The sequence below is a fragment of the Chrysochloris asiatica genome, unplaced genomic scaffold, assembly GCF_000296735.1.
Source record: "Chrysochloris asiatica unplaced genomic scaffold, ChrAsi1.0 scaffold00003, whole genome shotgun sequence".
NCBI classification, from domain to species: Eukaryota; Metazoa; Chordata; class Mammalia; order Afrosoricida; family Chrysochloridae; genus Chrysochloris; species Chrysochloris asiatica.
Window position 1 is genome coordinate 28,241,337 of NW_006408521.1, and position 15,568 is coordinate 28,256,904.

The following is a 15,568-nucleotide window of genomic DNA, read 5'->3' on the forward strand; positions in this document are numbered from 1 at the left end:
TTTTTTTTTTTAAATGTGTTGTAAATTTCTGTGCCAGTGGATATATACGAGGGAGTTTCAAAAAGTGGGAAAATTCCATTATCTTTTAATTCTGTTTTTCAAAAACTTTTTGAAGCCTCTTCCTACTCCCATTTTGGGATGGTTGTCTTTATTATATTAATGATTCAGGATTATTGTAAGTAGAATCTTGAATCAGTCTTTGTAGAATATGAGAGATGAAACAAGTCAACAGAGAAGAGATTTGGTAGGATAGCTGCCAAGACATATGGAGATCTCCACGGAACCAGGAAACAGCTGAAGAGACAAGGATGTTTTTCAAAGCTAACAGAGATAGAAAACCTTCCCCATATAGCTGGGTCTCTGTGTGGCACTGTGGGCTAATGCGTTAGACTGCAAAGTTGTTTGAACTGCAAGGTTCATGCTGTAAGCTCACCAGCTGCTCCTTAGAAACCTTATACAGGGTCACTATGGGTCAGAATAGACTCGACAGCACATAACAACAACAACAAATTGTGAGAAAATTATTTTGTTTGTTAAAGCCACCCGTTTGTGGGGTTTTTTTTCTGTTATGGCAGCACTAGATAACTAAGACATGACTTGAGGATGCATAAACTCTCCATGCAGCATTCTTTTTATTGACTATTAATAGCTTTTATTACTCCTAGATGTTGACCAACAGGGATCTGAGTTTAGGAGACTTTGTCATTCAGCTTTTGTATAGTAAATGCTGAGGCCAGTTGTTTGCCTGCAGGACCCTATCTCTGGGTGAGGAGGATCTTAGATATTACTCCAGGCAGCCAAGTGCTGGGAGGAGCCAAGGTTTTTAGTGTTCTCTGTGTAAAAGAATCTGTGCTGTGGCACCGAATGGGCAATGGAAGCACCAGAGGATCTTTATTGCAGTTGTTTCAGGTTTTTCTCTCTCCTCAAGTTGTAGAAAACGTGTTCAGGCTTTCTTTTTTTAAAATATGTCATGTATACTTTTCAAAAGTTGATTAATTCTCTCTCAATTAGGTAACAAACATCAGTTGTGCTAAATTAGCATCAGATTTTCTTTCATTTTTCATAGGAGAGTCAGTTGGGGTGAAATTGGTAGCAAAATAAAGTTTTTGTGTGGTGGAATGATCTGAAGAAACAGGTGTTGTGCCGGGCTGAATTTATGTAGGATGGAGGCATAGCTATTAACTATACTTTGTTTTAGCTTTTGATATTGCATATAAGAAATATCTAGGGATAGACCATTCACAAGTCCTTTAATAGTTAATGTTAAATATTTAAATGCAAGCATATAGTTGCTGAATTGCAGCTTAATTTAGAAACTGCTTTTTAAATTTAAATATTTTTTAATGTAGAAAGAAAATATTAGGAATTGAAATATAATTTGCAAGGAGAAATAACAAGGTTCGTTTAAACTTTTAAATAGAAAACTGCTCTTCTGGTATTTTAAAGGACACTATTAAATGTTGAAGGACTGAAAAATGTCTTATGTCTCTGTCAGAAGTTGACCAATCAGGTGGCCCTGAAACATATAAAAGTCATACGAATAGTAACAAGATTGGCACTCCTTTGCTCTCTGTTACTTATTGCCCAAGTTACCTTTGATTTTCCCTTCACTTAGAAATGCTCTTAAAATTATAGAATCAAAGAGTAGAATAAAAATTATAGCCTATTTTATTTGTTTCCCAATGTTTAAGTGACATTTACCAGTATGAGTAAGATTAATTATTACAATACAAACCAATTGTAAAATTAGTTTTTAAATTAAGCCATAATATATAAAATATGCAGATTTGACTATATCCAATTGCAGTTTTCATGCCCACACCAATTGTCTTGTAATAATCTAGAATGTATCCTCTGTGTGGTGTTTGCAAGTTAAAGCTATTTTGGAAATCACCCTGGTATATCTAGTTGCTTTCTTGGGTATATACATCTCATTATTGATTATATTTTTATTTTGGAATTTTAGTTTTAAGGCAGTGGGGTAACTCCTTTTAAATTCCTAGTTGGTAGAAATCTTGATGGAAGATAGAGATGAATTGATGATAAATAGAATTAGAAAATTAGAATAAGTAACAGGGAAGTCATCATAATTTATCAAGTACATACTTTAAAAATAACAGGTTCTTTTATCCAGTGGAAATAAAACATTTAGAAGAGGAATGCCTTTAAAAACTTACCAAAGAACATATTCACAAATACAAATAAATATGTAGATTTTTTATATTTAATGGAAGACCCAGCTGTGCTGTACAAAATACAGGTGGCTTTAGCATGACTAAAAGCATGAGAATCACTTCTGAAGGGAAGGGAGAGAAATACCAATCTATCTCCCAGTGTGTACTTCATTTTCTCTTTCTTCTTCCTTTATATTTTTATGCTTCCTTTTTGTTTGCTCTGACCTCTTAGTCTCCCCCATTTTTCTCAGATTCACTTCCTCCTTCCTAATAACTGTATGAGACTTCAGCATTCATATAATTCTGACTACTGTGTCTCTCAATTACAAGTAGAAAAATTCACTGAGTTTCTTTTACATCGGTTGTTGTTATGTGCCATGAAGTCAGTTCCGACTCATAGTGACCCTGTATAGGGTTTAAATCTTTATAGGAGCAGAAAGCGTCATCTTTCTCCTGCAGAGCAGCTGGTAGTTTCGAACTGCTGACCTTGTGATTCGCAGCCCAATTCATAACCACTACGTTACCAGAGCTCCTTAAGGATCTTTAATATAGGAAAATTGAAAGTTAAGAGAATGCCACTAGAATGTAAGCTTCATTAAAACAGGGATTAGTGTCTCTTTTATTAATTTTTCTACTTCTGACGTCCTGGTGTGGAGTTGTAGGATAAGCACTGGACTGCTAACCATGAGGTCAGAAGTTCAGACTCTCCAATCACTCTTTGGAAACCCTATACACTGTTGTTATGAGTTGGAACTGACTTGACGACACTTCACCACCCCAATGTTTATAACAGGGTCTGTATAAGGAAGGTGCTCAGTAAATACTTGTTTAATAAAGATTAAAACAGAAGACTTTATGATTCACTTATAAAAATTATTTTAGCAAAGCATTCATGATGCCTCCAATGTACAGCAATAATATGAGTAAAATAGTGGTTCTGAATGGGGAAGGAAGAAGCTTTTTTGTTCTACACTGTCCTATTCTCTCCAGTGCCTATTCCTCACTGTATGAGAACTCTGCAATTTACAATCACTGACAGAGAATGAGATTACAGAAATAAAAGGTGGCTGTGGATTGGCAGGGGAGGAAGATGGGAATTACAAGTTCCAGGGCATAGGAGTAAGACAATAAATATTTCAACAAAATATCAAGGTAGTTGTTGTTGTTGTTAGGTGCTATCGTGTCGGTACGACCCATAGTGACCTTATGCACAGGAGAACGAAACACTGCCCAATCCTGGGCCAACAATTACTTAGAATTCCAGGGCCATTTGGAAGGATTCTGAAATTAGTGAGCTGTTGTAGTCAGTGGGGAAATGTCACATTGACTGCTTGGGTTTCATACAATATGTATAGGGAACATTATGAATTACTCTAGAGAGTGAGCTGATAATAGAAAGTGAAGACAGGTATTTATTCTATTTAGCTGCTGTTGGTAAAATGGATTATAGCTTGAGGTGAATAAACAAACAATGAACAAAGTTAGGAGATTGTTGTAGTAGTTGAGAGAAGTGTAGCTCTTTGATTTGGTATGTTCATCAGAAATGCTTGCAGCAGGTGTTCTTCTTTAGAGTCCAATTTCTCCACTTTGACTACATGGACATGGGGTACAGATTTGTGCTAGGAGGTCCTTTCTCCTGGCCATTAGTTGCTTCTATTATAAAACAAGGAGAATAATCTTGAAAGTAGAAGCCTTCATAGCTCATCTTTGGAGTCCTTTTCAACATACTACCCATATATCAATTATAGACAGTGTGAACAATTAATACCATATTTTGATTTCTAATATTAATGCCTACAACTAAAGTGTTTTAAGAAGAGAAAAAACACATAATGAATAGTACATATTTCAAAACATATAATTTGAAGTTTAGTATTATATGTATTTACTGCTATATTTTAATAATATTTACCTGTTTTTATGTGTTGTGACTTAGTTTTTTAGATTTAATTGGACTGTGATTATACTCAAGTTGATGGAGGAAAAGTATTTTGCTTTTTCTTATAAAAATATAACATGTAAAAATATCATTCTAAAAGGCATAGTAGTCTTTTATAAAGTGTTAAGAACAATAATGATGGTATTATTTACTTAATATTATTATAATTCATAATTTTTACCTCTTCTCCTTTGCCTACTGAATACATTATTAAAGCCAAAACAAACAAAAAACTCAACTGCCATTGATTTGATTCCAATGTACTTTGACCCTGTACAATATTATGTATAGTTACACTCACTTTTATTTGGTAAAGAAGTTTTAAAACCAGTGGTTTTCTGGGTTTCTCACTCTCTCTCTCTGTTGTTTTCCCTTCTGTTTGGGTTGTTTCATGCCCTCCCATTCCTTTTAACCCACCTAGGAAGATGAAGAGGCAGCTGCTATGGTAACTATGCATTTTGGTTCATGCATAGCAATCTAACAAGATATATATAAAACATAGGCAAAACTAAGAAGAATAAGGTTGGAAACCTCTCACTCCCCAACTTCAAAATTTATTACATAGCTACAGTGGTCAAAACAGCTTGGTACTGGTAAAATGAAAGATACATTGCTCAATGGAACAGAATCAAGAATCCAGAAATTAACCCATCCACATACAGCCAACTGATTTTTGACAAAATACCTAAATATATCGCATGGGGAGGGGATAGTCTCTTCAACAGATGGTGCAGGCAGAACTGGAAAGCGATATGCAAAAGATAGAAACAAGATGTCTACCACACACCTTATACAAAAACCAATTTAGCATGGATTAAAGACCTAAATGTGAATCCCCAAATTATGAAGGCCATCAATGAAAAAATAGGGACAAATGTGAGGGCACTAATTCAGGGAACACACAGGCTACCAAACATTTTGAAAACTACACAAACAAAAGTAGACGAAATAGATGATTGGGACATACTAAAAATTAGAAACTTATGTGCATCAAAAGACCACCAGAAGAGTCAAAAGGGAACCCACAGGATGGGAAAAAATCTTTTGCAACGACACATCAGACAAGGGACTCAGTTCTAAAATATATAGAAACCTACAACACCTTTACAAGAAAAAGACAAATAACCCAATTTAAAAATGGGCACAGGACATGAACAGATACTTCACCAAGTAGGAGATCTGGGGAGCCAACAAACATATGAAGAAATGTTCAAGATCACTAGCCATTTTTTTGTTGTTGTTAGGTGCCGTCGAGTCAGTACCGACTCATAGTGATCCTATGCACAGCAGAATGAAACACTGGCCAATCCCGGGCCAACCTCACTATTGTTGCCACACTTGAGTCTATCCATGCTGCTACTTGGCCAGTCCATCTCGTTGGGGATCTTCCTCTTTTTCTCTGACCCTCCTCCTTACCAAACATGATATCCTTCTCCAGCAACTAGTCCCTCCTGACAATGTGTCCGAAGTATGAGAGACGAAGTTTGGCCATCCTGGCCTCCAAAGAGCACTCTGGCTGCACTTTAGCAAAAAGATGGAGACAGTCTTAAGTGCCCATTAGCTGAAGAATGGATAAACAAACTGTGGTCAGTCACAAAAGGAGAAATACTGCATAGGACCACTTCTGTAAAAGACTAAGAAAAAGAACCCGTACTAAAGTGGGGGAGGGAATTCTTTGCTGGTTACCGGAATGTGGGAGGTGGGGAAGGTTGAACACAAGGTAGGGAATAGACAGGGGATAGTTTGGGTGCTAGGGAGGGGGGCAGTGCACAAGAAGCGGGAGGGGAGTGGAAGAACAAAGTGGATGGGAAAACAATTAGGCAGGTTTGCATGGGCTAAGTGGGACAGAGGTAAATAATGATGTATGTACAACCTTGGAACAACAGGGCTCTGGGATGCAGGGATTGAGACATGGTTGGAATGGGCAAAAGGGGGGAAATAATGTTACAATGCTTATCTTTTGAATATTGGTTTCCCTGGCATACCATTATAAAATAGACACTTGAGTGGGAGAAAAAGTTATAGCCAGAAATATCACCATAGAAAGCTTGTAAATATGTCTTCTGCCTATAACTGATAGGAATACCTAAAATGGGGCTACAACGTGCCCAGTGAAGGAGGCTTCCTGCAGCGCCTCTATATTACATAAGATCATAGGTGGAATCCTGGACCCCGTCCAGAATCTTCTGAGGTGGGAAATTTCCAGTTGAAAGAATAAGCAAGACCAGCCTGGAGAGACTAGAAGAACAGAACATACTTCTTGAAAGAAAGACCAACTGGAAAAATGCAAAACAATAATGGCAGTCCAACTGATTACTACAAGAACAAGCAAGTTGCTCGCCCAGGAGACATCAAAGCAATTGGTTGGGTGCCCTCAGGGCAACCCCCCTTCCAAGACTGAGATTCAATGAGAATACACGAGCAGACATGTGCTCTGATTGGTGACCACATTGGTCACAGATAAGGGGAAGTGAGGGAAAAACAGCAATGAAGCTGTGAGCTAAGCCCTACAGTGTTCAATAGACTCCTGTGAACCCTGATGGAGACCTGGTTAGCCAACAGTGTGGCAAGACCTGGGGACGATTGGTCCCAGAGTCAGTGACATAGCCACAGTGGACTAGAGTGGAGAGTAAAGCGTCCAACTGATAAGAAGAGAGGGCATATGCATCCACACTTGCAGATAGTACCCACTTGACCTGGCTTCAGTGACTGGATGATCAGAGCTCAACTAGAAGAAGAAAGAAGAGGAAAAAAAGAGTAATCTGGTACAATTTGATGAACTTGACCTAAACCTATGGATGCAGTAGCTCAAAAGAGGGGAAAAATCTTTACAGTGAGGATCATTCCCACCCACTCCTTACACAGAGTAGACAGGGATGGGCAACTTAGACATTGGCTACCCATATTGTAGGTGCTACAAAGGCAAGAAGTGACTGGCTTACAAGTTTTCAAGAGGAAGCCTAGATCCAGAGGGTGCAGAGGAAAGTAGAATCTCCACTGAATAGTATCCAATCTGTTTGGGTGGGGCTTATGAAAGTAGATGGGGATAGGTCTCTTGTGGTACAATAGTGAATAATTGTTATCAGGACTGACTGTGAGGGTTGGAAATGTAAAGGTAGACGTTTTGTAGCAAAAGGAAGGGAGTGATTGACTTTGCAGTCCAGGAGCAGCGGTCCCTGGAATCATCAAGGGAGAAAAGCGGAGTGTGGGACCCTATCCAGAGAAAGTGATGCCAGAGATGGAGGCAGAGATGATGACGTGGAGAGATGGAGTGGCTGGGGACTCTAGACCCAGAGAGGGAAAGGGACTTGTGCTGATGACCAGAGGGCAGGCTTTCAGGGTATATACTCTTTGGTTGGTTGATGATGCATGGAGGGAATTGTAACCATGACAATGAAACAAAATACGATAGGATGAATGTAAAGCTAATGTTCTCCCATGTAAACTATCACATAATTCTCAATAAAACATTTTTAAAAAAGAAAGAAAACATAGAACTATGCAGTGTTGATTGCTTTTAAAGTCATGGGACCACAATACTTTCTTTTCCTTCCCTCCACCTTCTATTAAAACTAATTTTCTTGTAGTATTTTGTTTTCTAAATTATCATTCACAATATTGAAATGCTGCAGAGATGAGATTTCCCTTTCTATTTAGTATGCATTATATTTCATTCTGTGGGAGGTGAGTTGAGGTATAGAGGAAAATAATTGATTAATTGCATTAAAAAGTAAATGTCCTTTAAACCCATATATAAAACAGGAACACAATTTTTAATTAAATATTTGTCTTTTGAACTTGTTATCTTTTTTTCTTTTCTTACTTTTTGGCCACTAGTGCCTCTTTTGAGCTTCTCTTGGGGTTAGAACCAATAAGTAGTATGTTTCTTGAAGATGTTTCTCTCATAAAGGCCTGCTGCAACTGCACTGATGCATTGCAGCTAAACCCTGAAAGTTCCTGTAATCTGTGCCATCCCGTCTCATACTGTCCCATCTCATAGTTGTCCTCTCTCTGCAGTGCTCTATGCCCAGGTCTCTGTGGCTGGGCTGCTCCAGCCTGGCGGACAGCATGCCTTCGCTGCGATGCCTGTATAACCCAGGGACTGGCGCACTCACAGCTTTCCAGGTACTTTCTCTGTCTCTGTGGGTTATTTGTGGGCATTAGTGTGTGCCGTGTTCATTAGTGTGTCCTCCTTTTTCCTCATGCTTTACTTATGTTCACCTTTTCTTCATATTGCCTGTATTTCACATAATTCAGTACTCCTTTAATGATTCATTTTTAATGGGAATCCAAACTGATCCACTCTTAAGACATTGTTGTTATGATTGGTTGTTAACGTAGTACAACTTGACTATTGGTTTTTAGCTCTAACAGAAGTATACTAATGAATTTAAGAATATTCTCAGTATATGCTATTCAATATGAAATGATTGTTCCAGAGCTATATAAAACCATTTACCTTAACTCATTAATTGTTTGAACATCTTATGCTTTTCTTAAAATTACTAAAAATATAAAGTGCTCTTTTCAGAATACCTTTTGGTTACTATACCTTGTTTTATAAGAGCTAGATTTTTTTTTTTAAATCTTGTTTAATGGGTCTAGTTTCCAGCTGGAAAAGCCTTTAAGACCTGTGATTCCAGTACTCAGCTGGAGACAGTCAGCTAGTCTTGTATAGACTGACAGATTCCAGTTTCCTTCAGCCTTTCTTGGAAATTATTAGGTCAGTGCCAAGATTTGAGAATAAACTAGAGGAATAAGAATGGAAAATTAGTTGAAGAAATTGTAAGAAAGTTTGGTGCCCATTGCTTATGCTACCACATATGGTGATATTCTTAGCAGAAATATTTTCTGTCCACCTCAGGTGTTTGAGGCTTATGGTTAGCATTTGATTGCAGTACATAACAAATTAGTGTTTTTGTTTGTTTGTTTATAACTCATGTAGTTCATCTTCTAATTGGAAGCGTTTCAAAGACAAGCTGTAAGCAATCATCAGAATGCTTATGATTAAGTCTTAGTTAAACAAGGGGAACTTAAGTATGCCATGGAGTCTCTGGGTGGTGTGAGCAGTTAATACGCTCAGATGTCAGCTGAAATGTTGCAGATTCAAGTCCACTCAGTTGGCTCAGAACAAAGGCCTGGCCAAAAAAAAAAAAAAGGCAGTCATGAAAACCTATAGCTTGACAGTCACTGGTATTAAGTATTCCATATTCACAAAATGTGGATACTATTGTAGTGACGATAATGGTAGCGATTTCCATTTGTCCTTTTTGCAAAATGTAACAACATTAATTTTCCTATGCTTATACAATGGAGACAGTGCTGTAAAGTGTGTAGGCTTTGGAATCAGTTCTGTTAGGGCTTGCATACCTGCTCTGGTGTGATGAGCATATGATTTCATCTCTCTGATGCTCATTTTTCTAATCTGTAATTGGAGACTATTGTAAGGGCACTCAGTAAATTGTTACTGCTTTCCTTATCATCAAACGTATTGCAGTTATTGTTAAAGAATATTGATAACCAGACACTATCAATGTATTTCCAAAAATGAAATAACATATATTTTTAGAATATCATACTGATATAAGATTTTTGCCTTAAAAACAAAAACAACCAAACCTTGTTGCTGTCAAGTCAATTCAGACTCCTGACAACCCAATAAATTTCAGAGTGAACTGTGCTCCATATGATTTTCATGGCTGTGACTCTTAGAAGCAGATGACTATACTTTTCTTCTGAGATGCCTTGGGGTGGTTATTAGTAGTCCTATGTGTGATCATTTTCACTGCCTAGGGACTCCTAGAGGAACTCAAGAGTCAAGTCTGTGAGTGAGGGCATGGACTCCTTTGAGGATATGATGAGCATGCTGAAACTTCAAAAAATGCACAAATAGAGTTTATTTAGTAGTTATATGCATATGATTATTATGTTTATATCTACTATGAAATAGGAGAGAGATATTAAATCACATATTCCTAAGACTATAATGTCCAGAAGTGTAAAGTACTATGAAGGAAATGTGCCTGGAGGTTAGTGGGACCTGGGACATTTTAAACCAGATTATTGTAACTACATTATAGAGAATGAGGAGAAAGGGAGAACTGAGTAAGAGAAAACTGGAGAGGCTTGATCACTCAGGACTTATGAGCCATTGAAAGTTTAGCCTTTATATTGAAGAAGAGTGGCATTTCTGTAGCTGAAAGAGTTGAAGAAAAATTCAACTACTGAAAAATTACAATACTGAAGGATTCCATAGGCAAAAATATTAAAGGAAGAAATCTGAGCTATGCTGAAGGCAATGGTGAATTGACAAAATACCAACTGAGATGCAACTGTGAAAACACTCACTCACCTGCTAACTGTAAGAGATCTATTTATTGTTGTTAAGTGCAGTTGAATCAGTTCCGATTCATAGTGGCCCTGCAGGATTTCTGAGAATTAAATCTTTGTAGGAACAGATAGCCTCATTTTTCTCCCATGGAGCAGCTCATGGGTTCAAGCCTATGACCTTGTGGTTTGTAGTCCATTGCTTACCTTATGGAGCCATTTCACTCTTGGAAGAGATCTACATATGTTCTGGATACTTCATTGTTTAAAATTAGGAAAGATGTGTGTCAGGGTTATATCCTTTCACTATACTTAGTCTGCATGTTGAACAAATAATCAGAGAAGAATGTGGCATCAGGATTGAAGGAAGACTCTTAACAATTGTTTGATGTGTAGATAACACAACCTTGCCTGCTAAAAGTTAAGAGGACTTGAAACACTTACTGAGGGAGATCAAAGACAACAGCCATCAGTATGGATTACATTTTAACATAAAAAAAAAAAAAAAAAAAAAACACTGGATCAGTAAGCAACAGCATGATAAATGGAGAAAATATTGAAGTTGTCAAGCATTTTACTTTTACTTGAATCAACAATCAATGCCCATGGAAGTAGCAGTCAAGAAATCAAATGACATATTCCATTGGGCAGATCTGCAAAAGATCTCTTTTGAATTATATGCTTGTGAAAGTGGACAATGAGTAAGGAAGTATGAAGATGACTTTGAATTATGGTGTTAGCAAAGAGTATTGAATATACCTATACCATGGACTGCCAGAAGAACAAACAAATCTGTCTTGGAAGAAATGCAGTTAGAATGCTTCTTAGAAGTGAGGGTGGTAAGACTGTGTCTCATGTACTTTGGACATGTTATCAGAAGGAACCAGTCTCTGGAGAAAAACATTATGCTAGTTAGAGAGTCAGCGAAAATGAGTTAAGCCTCTCATTGAGATGAATCAACATAATAACTTCAATAAGGGTTCAAACGTCAAAGATTTTAAGGATGGCATAGAACTGGGCAGTGTTTCATTATGTTGTACATAGGATTGTTATGAGTTGTACTCAACAGGATGGCACCTAACAATAACAAGAACCCAATGCAGTAGATATAAAATCATCAAAGATTTGTAAATGCAAATAAACACATGAAAGGATGCTTAATATCTTTAGCCATAAGTGAAATGGAGGCATAGTGAGCTACTACTGCATTGCATACATGATGTGCCCATTCCCACCTTACAATGTTAGGGGTAGGTATTCATTAGAACCTAGGCAGATCGCACATCGTAGCTTAATTTAAGAAATACTGGGTTTTCTAGTTGTTAGCACTCAATACTGATTTGAACTGTTCATAAGTAGTAAAGAGAATCATACTGAATATTTACTGAATCCTTCATAATCACTACCTCTAAAGTAATTTGGGGATAATGCTGATTTAGAGATTTTGCTGAAAATTTCAGAAACTATATTGAACTATATTGCAGGAGTGAAATTGTGCTGCACAGGCAGAAAGATATCAGAAAGAAGCCTGGAGGTCATTGCAAATTGTAATGATTAAGGGCATTGGCCCTGGTGTCTGATTTGGGTTGGATTTGAGTCTGTAATGTTAATGACAGCTCTTTCACTTTCTAGGTGTGACCTTAGGCAAGCTGTTTAACCTCTGTTTTCTTATCAGTAAAATGGGGGTGATAAATGTATCTCACAGGGTTGTAAGCATTAAGTGAGTTAATTTATATAAAGTTCTTACAGTGTCTGGTTGATTAGTAAGTATTAAATATTATTTTTAAAAGATGTAGAAGATTTGGAAGCTTTGGTACAAAATAGTGTATTATTAAATAAAAAATTTGTTTTTTATTGTGCAGCTCAATTCTGTAAAAATTGTGGGGAAGCCCATTCGTGGTTCAGGTAATAAGAAAATTTTGCTTTCAGCAATTTCAGCACTACTAGCGTAGTGGTTACGAATCGGGCTGCTAACCTCAAGGTCGGCAGTTCAAAATTACCAGCTGTTCACCAAAGAAATATGAGGCTTTCTGCTCCCATAAAGATTTACAGCCTCGGAAAACCAGTACAGGGTCGCTGTTAGTCAGAACCGACTCCATGGCACATAACAACAACAACATTAAGTATGAATATTTACTTTTCTTTGTTAATCTCAGAGAGATCTTTATTATGTAGCAAAATTGGAAGAAATGGGCCTTTATGCTGTTTTGCCCTATTAATGCAATAATTTGTTCTCTGTCAGATTCAGTACAAACAAGTGCTTTCTCAATATGGCGTTTTGACTAATTGGCAGAGAGGCCTTGCATCTAGTCCCTCCCTGTTCCACTATTGGAATGATCTCAATTTTAGTACATTTGCATCTCTCTGGTTTGAGTTTGATTTTATTTACTTATTTGGAATCTTGGTGTGGTGTTGTAAGATAAGCACTGTACTGCTAACAAAAAGGTTAGCTGTTAAAATCCACCAAGTTTGGATTATTAATGTAAAAACATAGTGAAATATATAGATATTAAGTGTACTATTAGATGAGTCTTGACTAAATGTATACATTCATGTAACAAAAACCACTTTAAAGATACAGAACATTTCCATAATCTTCGAACTGTTCCCTATGTCCTCTTCCAATCAATCCCAATTTCCCATTTGTAATTACTGTTCTGATTCTGTCAGCAAAAATTCATTTTTCCTAGTCTTGAACTTCATATAAATGAAATCATATAGTATATGTTACATTCTTTTGTATCTGTTTTCTTTTGTTCAACATATTTTTGAGATTTATCCATATTGCGTGTATTAGTACTTTATGTGTTATAGTTGAATGCCATGTGTTAATACACTGGTTTTGGTGGTGGTGGGCCATGGAATCGGTTCCGACTCATAGAGACCCTATACAGGGTTTCTGAGGCTGTAAATCTTTACAGGAGCAGAAAGCCTCATCTTTCTCTTGCGAAACAGTTGGTAGTTTTGAACTACTGACCTTGAGGTTAGCAGCCCAATTCATAAACACTGAGCTACCAGAGTTCCTTGTTAATATGCTACTATTTGTTTATTCATTTGCCTGTTGATAGACATTTGGATTATTTCCAGTTTTTGCCTATTAGGAAAAGGTACTATATACAGGTACACCCATCCCCCACCCCCACCGCACCTACACACAGTTAAGGGGCTTATTAGGGAAGTTAACAGCAGGTTATAAATCAGGGTCATATATACTATGGCCTCAGTTGTTCTAGTCAGGACAGTTTCACCTCAGTCGTGCTGATTGTTGTTGTTAAATGGCTGTCAAGCCGGTTCTGACCCATAGTGACCCTGTATAGGGTTTCCAAGGAGCAGCTAGTGAGCTTTAACCGGCAACCTTGCAATTCAAACAGCTTTGCAGTCTGGCGCATTAACCCACAGTGCCACACCAGGACTCCCACTCCACCATAAGCCTCAGCCTGAAAAGGCACTTGGCTCCACGAGCCAGCAAACCTAGCCCCCCAGTTAAATACACTCGCCCAGAGTTACTCAGCTATACTTGTTCCGTGGGCTGGGAAGTCCACTTCTCTTTCTCATGCTCTGGTTCTTGCTGCTGCTACTCCTCTGCCACTTCTCTGGTGTCACAGCTTTTCTGTCACTGGGTCAGGAAGGTTCAGTGCTCAGGAATCGTCCAAAGTACAATCTCTACTCCTGGTTCTTCTTCGATGTAGTGAGATACCCCTTTCTGCTTCTTAGATGACTTCATTTTAAACCTACCTTTGTTTGTTATTTTTGTTAAGTGCTGTTAAATTGTTAAGTGTTATTGTTAAGCAACTCATAGGTACCCAGTAGAGGGTTTCCAAGCAGCAACTGGTGAGTTTAAACCGCTGACCTTGTGGTTCAAACCAACTTTGCAGTCCTGAGCTTTTTCTACAGCACTACACTGTTTTATTGTTGTTGTTATATGCCGTGGAGTCGGTTCCGACTCATAGCTACCCTATACAGGGTTTCCGAGGCTGTAAACCTTTATGGAAGCAGAAAGTCTCATCTTTCTCCCACGCAACAGCTGGTAGTTTCAAACTGCTGACCTTGTGGCTCACAGCCTGATTCGTAACCACTATGCTACCAGAGCTCCTTATAGCGTTCCAAAATTTCACAATTACAACGAACTGTGAAACATCTACAGCTGAATCATGTTAGCCTATCAGTAACTTCGGTCACCTACTTTTTACCCAGACCTATGTGAAAGAGTTGTTTGGTGGAAGTAACAAAGACAAGGCTAGAAGAGACATATTAAATAATTCACAACACTTCCATTAACAATGGAGTCCTAGTGTGGCGCTGTGGGATAAAGCACTGGACCGCAAGATCGATTTGAACTATAAGGTCGGTGGTTCAAAGTCACCAGCTGCTCCTTGGAAACCCTATACAGGGTAGCTATGAGTCAGAAATGATTTGACTGCGTTTAACAACAACCACCATTAACAATACAGACAAAATAGAAAATGTAAAAAATTCTCATTTTTTGATACTAAATATTTACATATTTACTTTGACATCAGTGAGAGAGTTTTTTGTTTTGTTTTTTTGTATCCATAAAGAGTAGCTATTTCCATAACAGTTGTAGCTGTTTTAAAAAGGGGGAGGAATGATGAAAAAGTTTTGAAAATAGTGATGTTGACTGTGAATTTAATTAATGCTGCTGAAATATACACTTAAGATTATTAATATGGCAAATATGTTATGTATATTATAATAACAAGATTTTTTTTTAAATACTCCCAAAGGTGGGAGGGAATGGGGAGAAAAATAAATGCATAATAAATGGCACATGCTTTCTAATTTCCTGAGATATCAAATTAATGTGATGATTAATACATTTTTTTTTAATTTGAGTTCTTATTTTGTATTTGTGAATTGAGGGAAGGTTTGCAAAGCAAATTTTTAATTTTACATTCAGCAAATCATATACTTAGCTTCATTACAATGGTTGCAATCTTCTCTGTGCCCCATCAGTTAACAGTATTTACCTCTATTCACTTTAACTCTTGCATTCCTCCCTGTGTCTCACACTACCTTCATTTTTCCTCTGCCAACCACTGTCTTGTTGTATCTTGCCTGCCATATCACCCATGTTAACATGTGTCTACCCTGTAGCCCATGAATTATT

The 15,568-nt window shown here is 37.5% G+C and overlaps 1 protein-coding gene across 3 annotated transcripts in view; it reads left to right on the forward strand.

The window, feature by feature from the left end:
• Positions 1-15,568, forward strand: part of BTRC (beta-transducin repeat containing E3 ubiquitin protein ligase) — a 252,818-nt gene that overhangs the window by 83,472 nt on the left and 153,778 nt on the right. For 2 of the 3 annotated variants that reach the window (XM_006831261.1, XM_006831260.1), the window contains exon 2: positions 8,131-8,238. The exons of the other annotated variant lie outside the window; for it this stretch is intronic. In XM_006831261.1, coding sequence (XP_006831324.1) covers positions 8,131-8,238 — 108 coding nt within the window. The remainder of the gene's footprint in view (positions 1-8,130; positions 8,239-15,568) is intronic. 3 annotated transcript variants of the gene reach the window in all.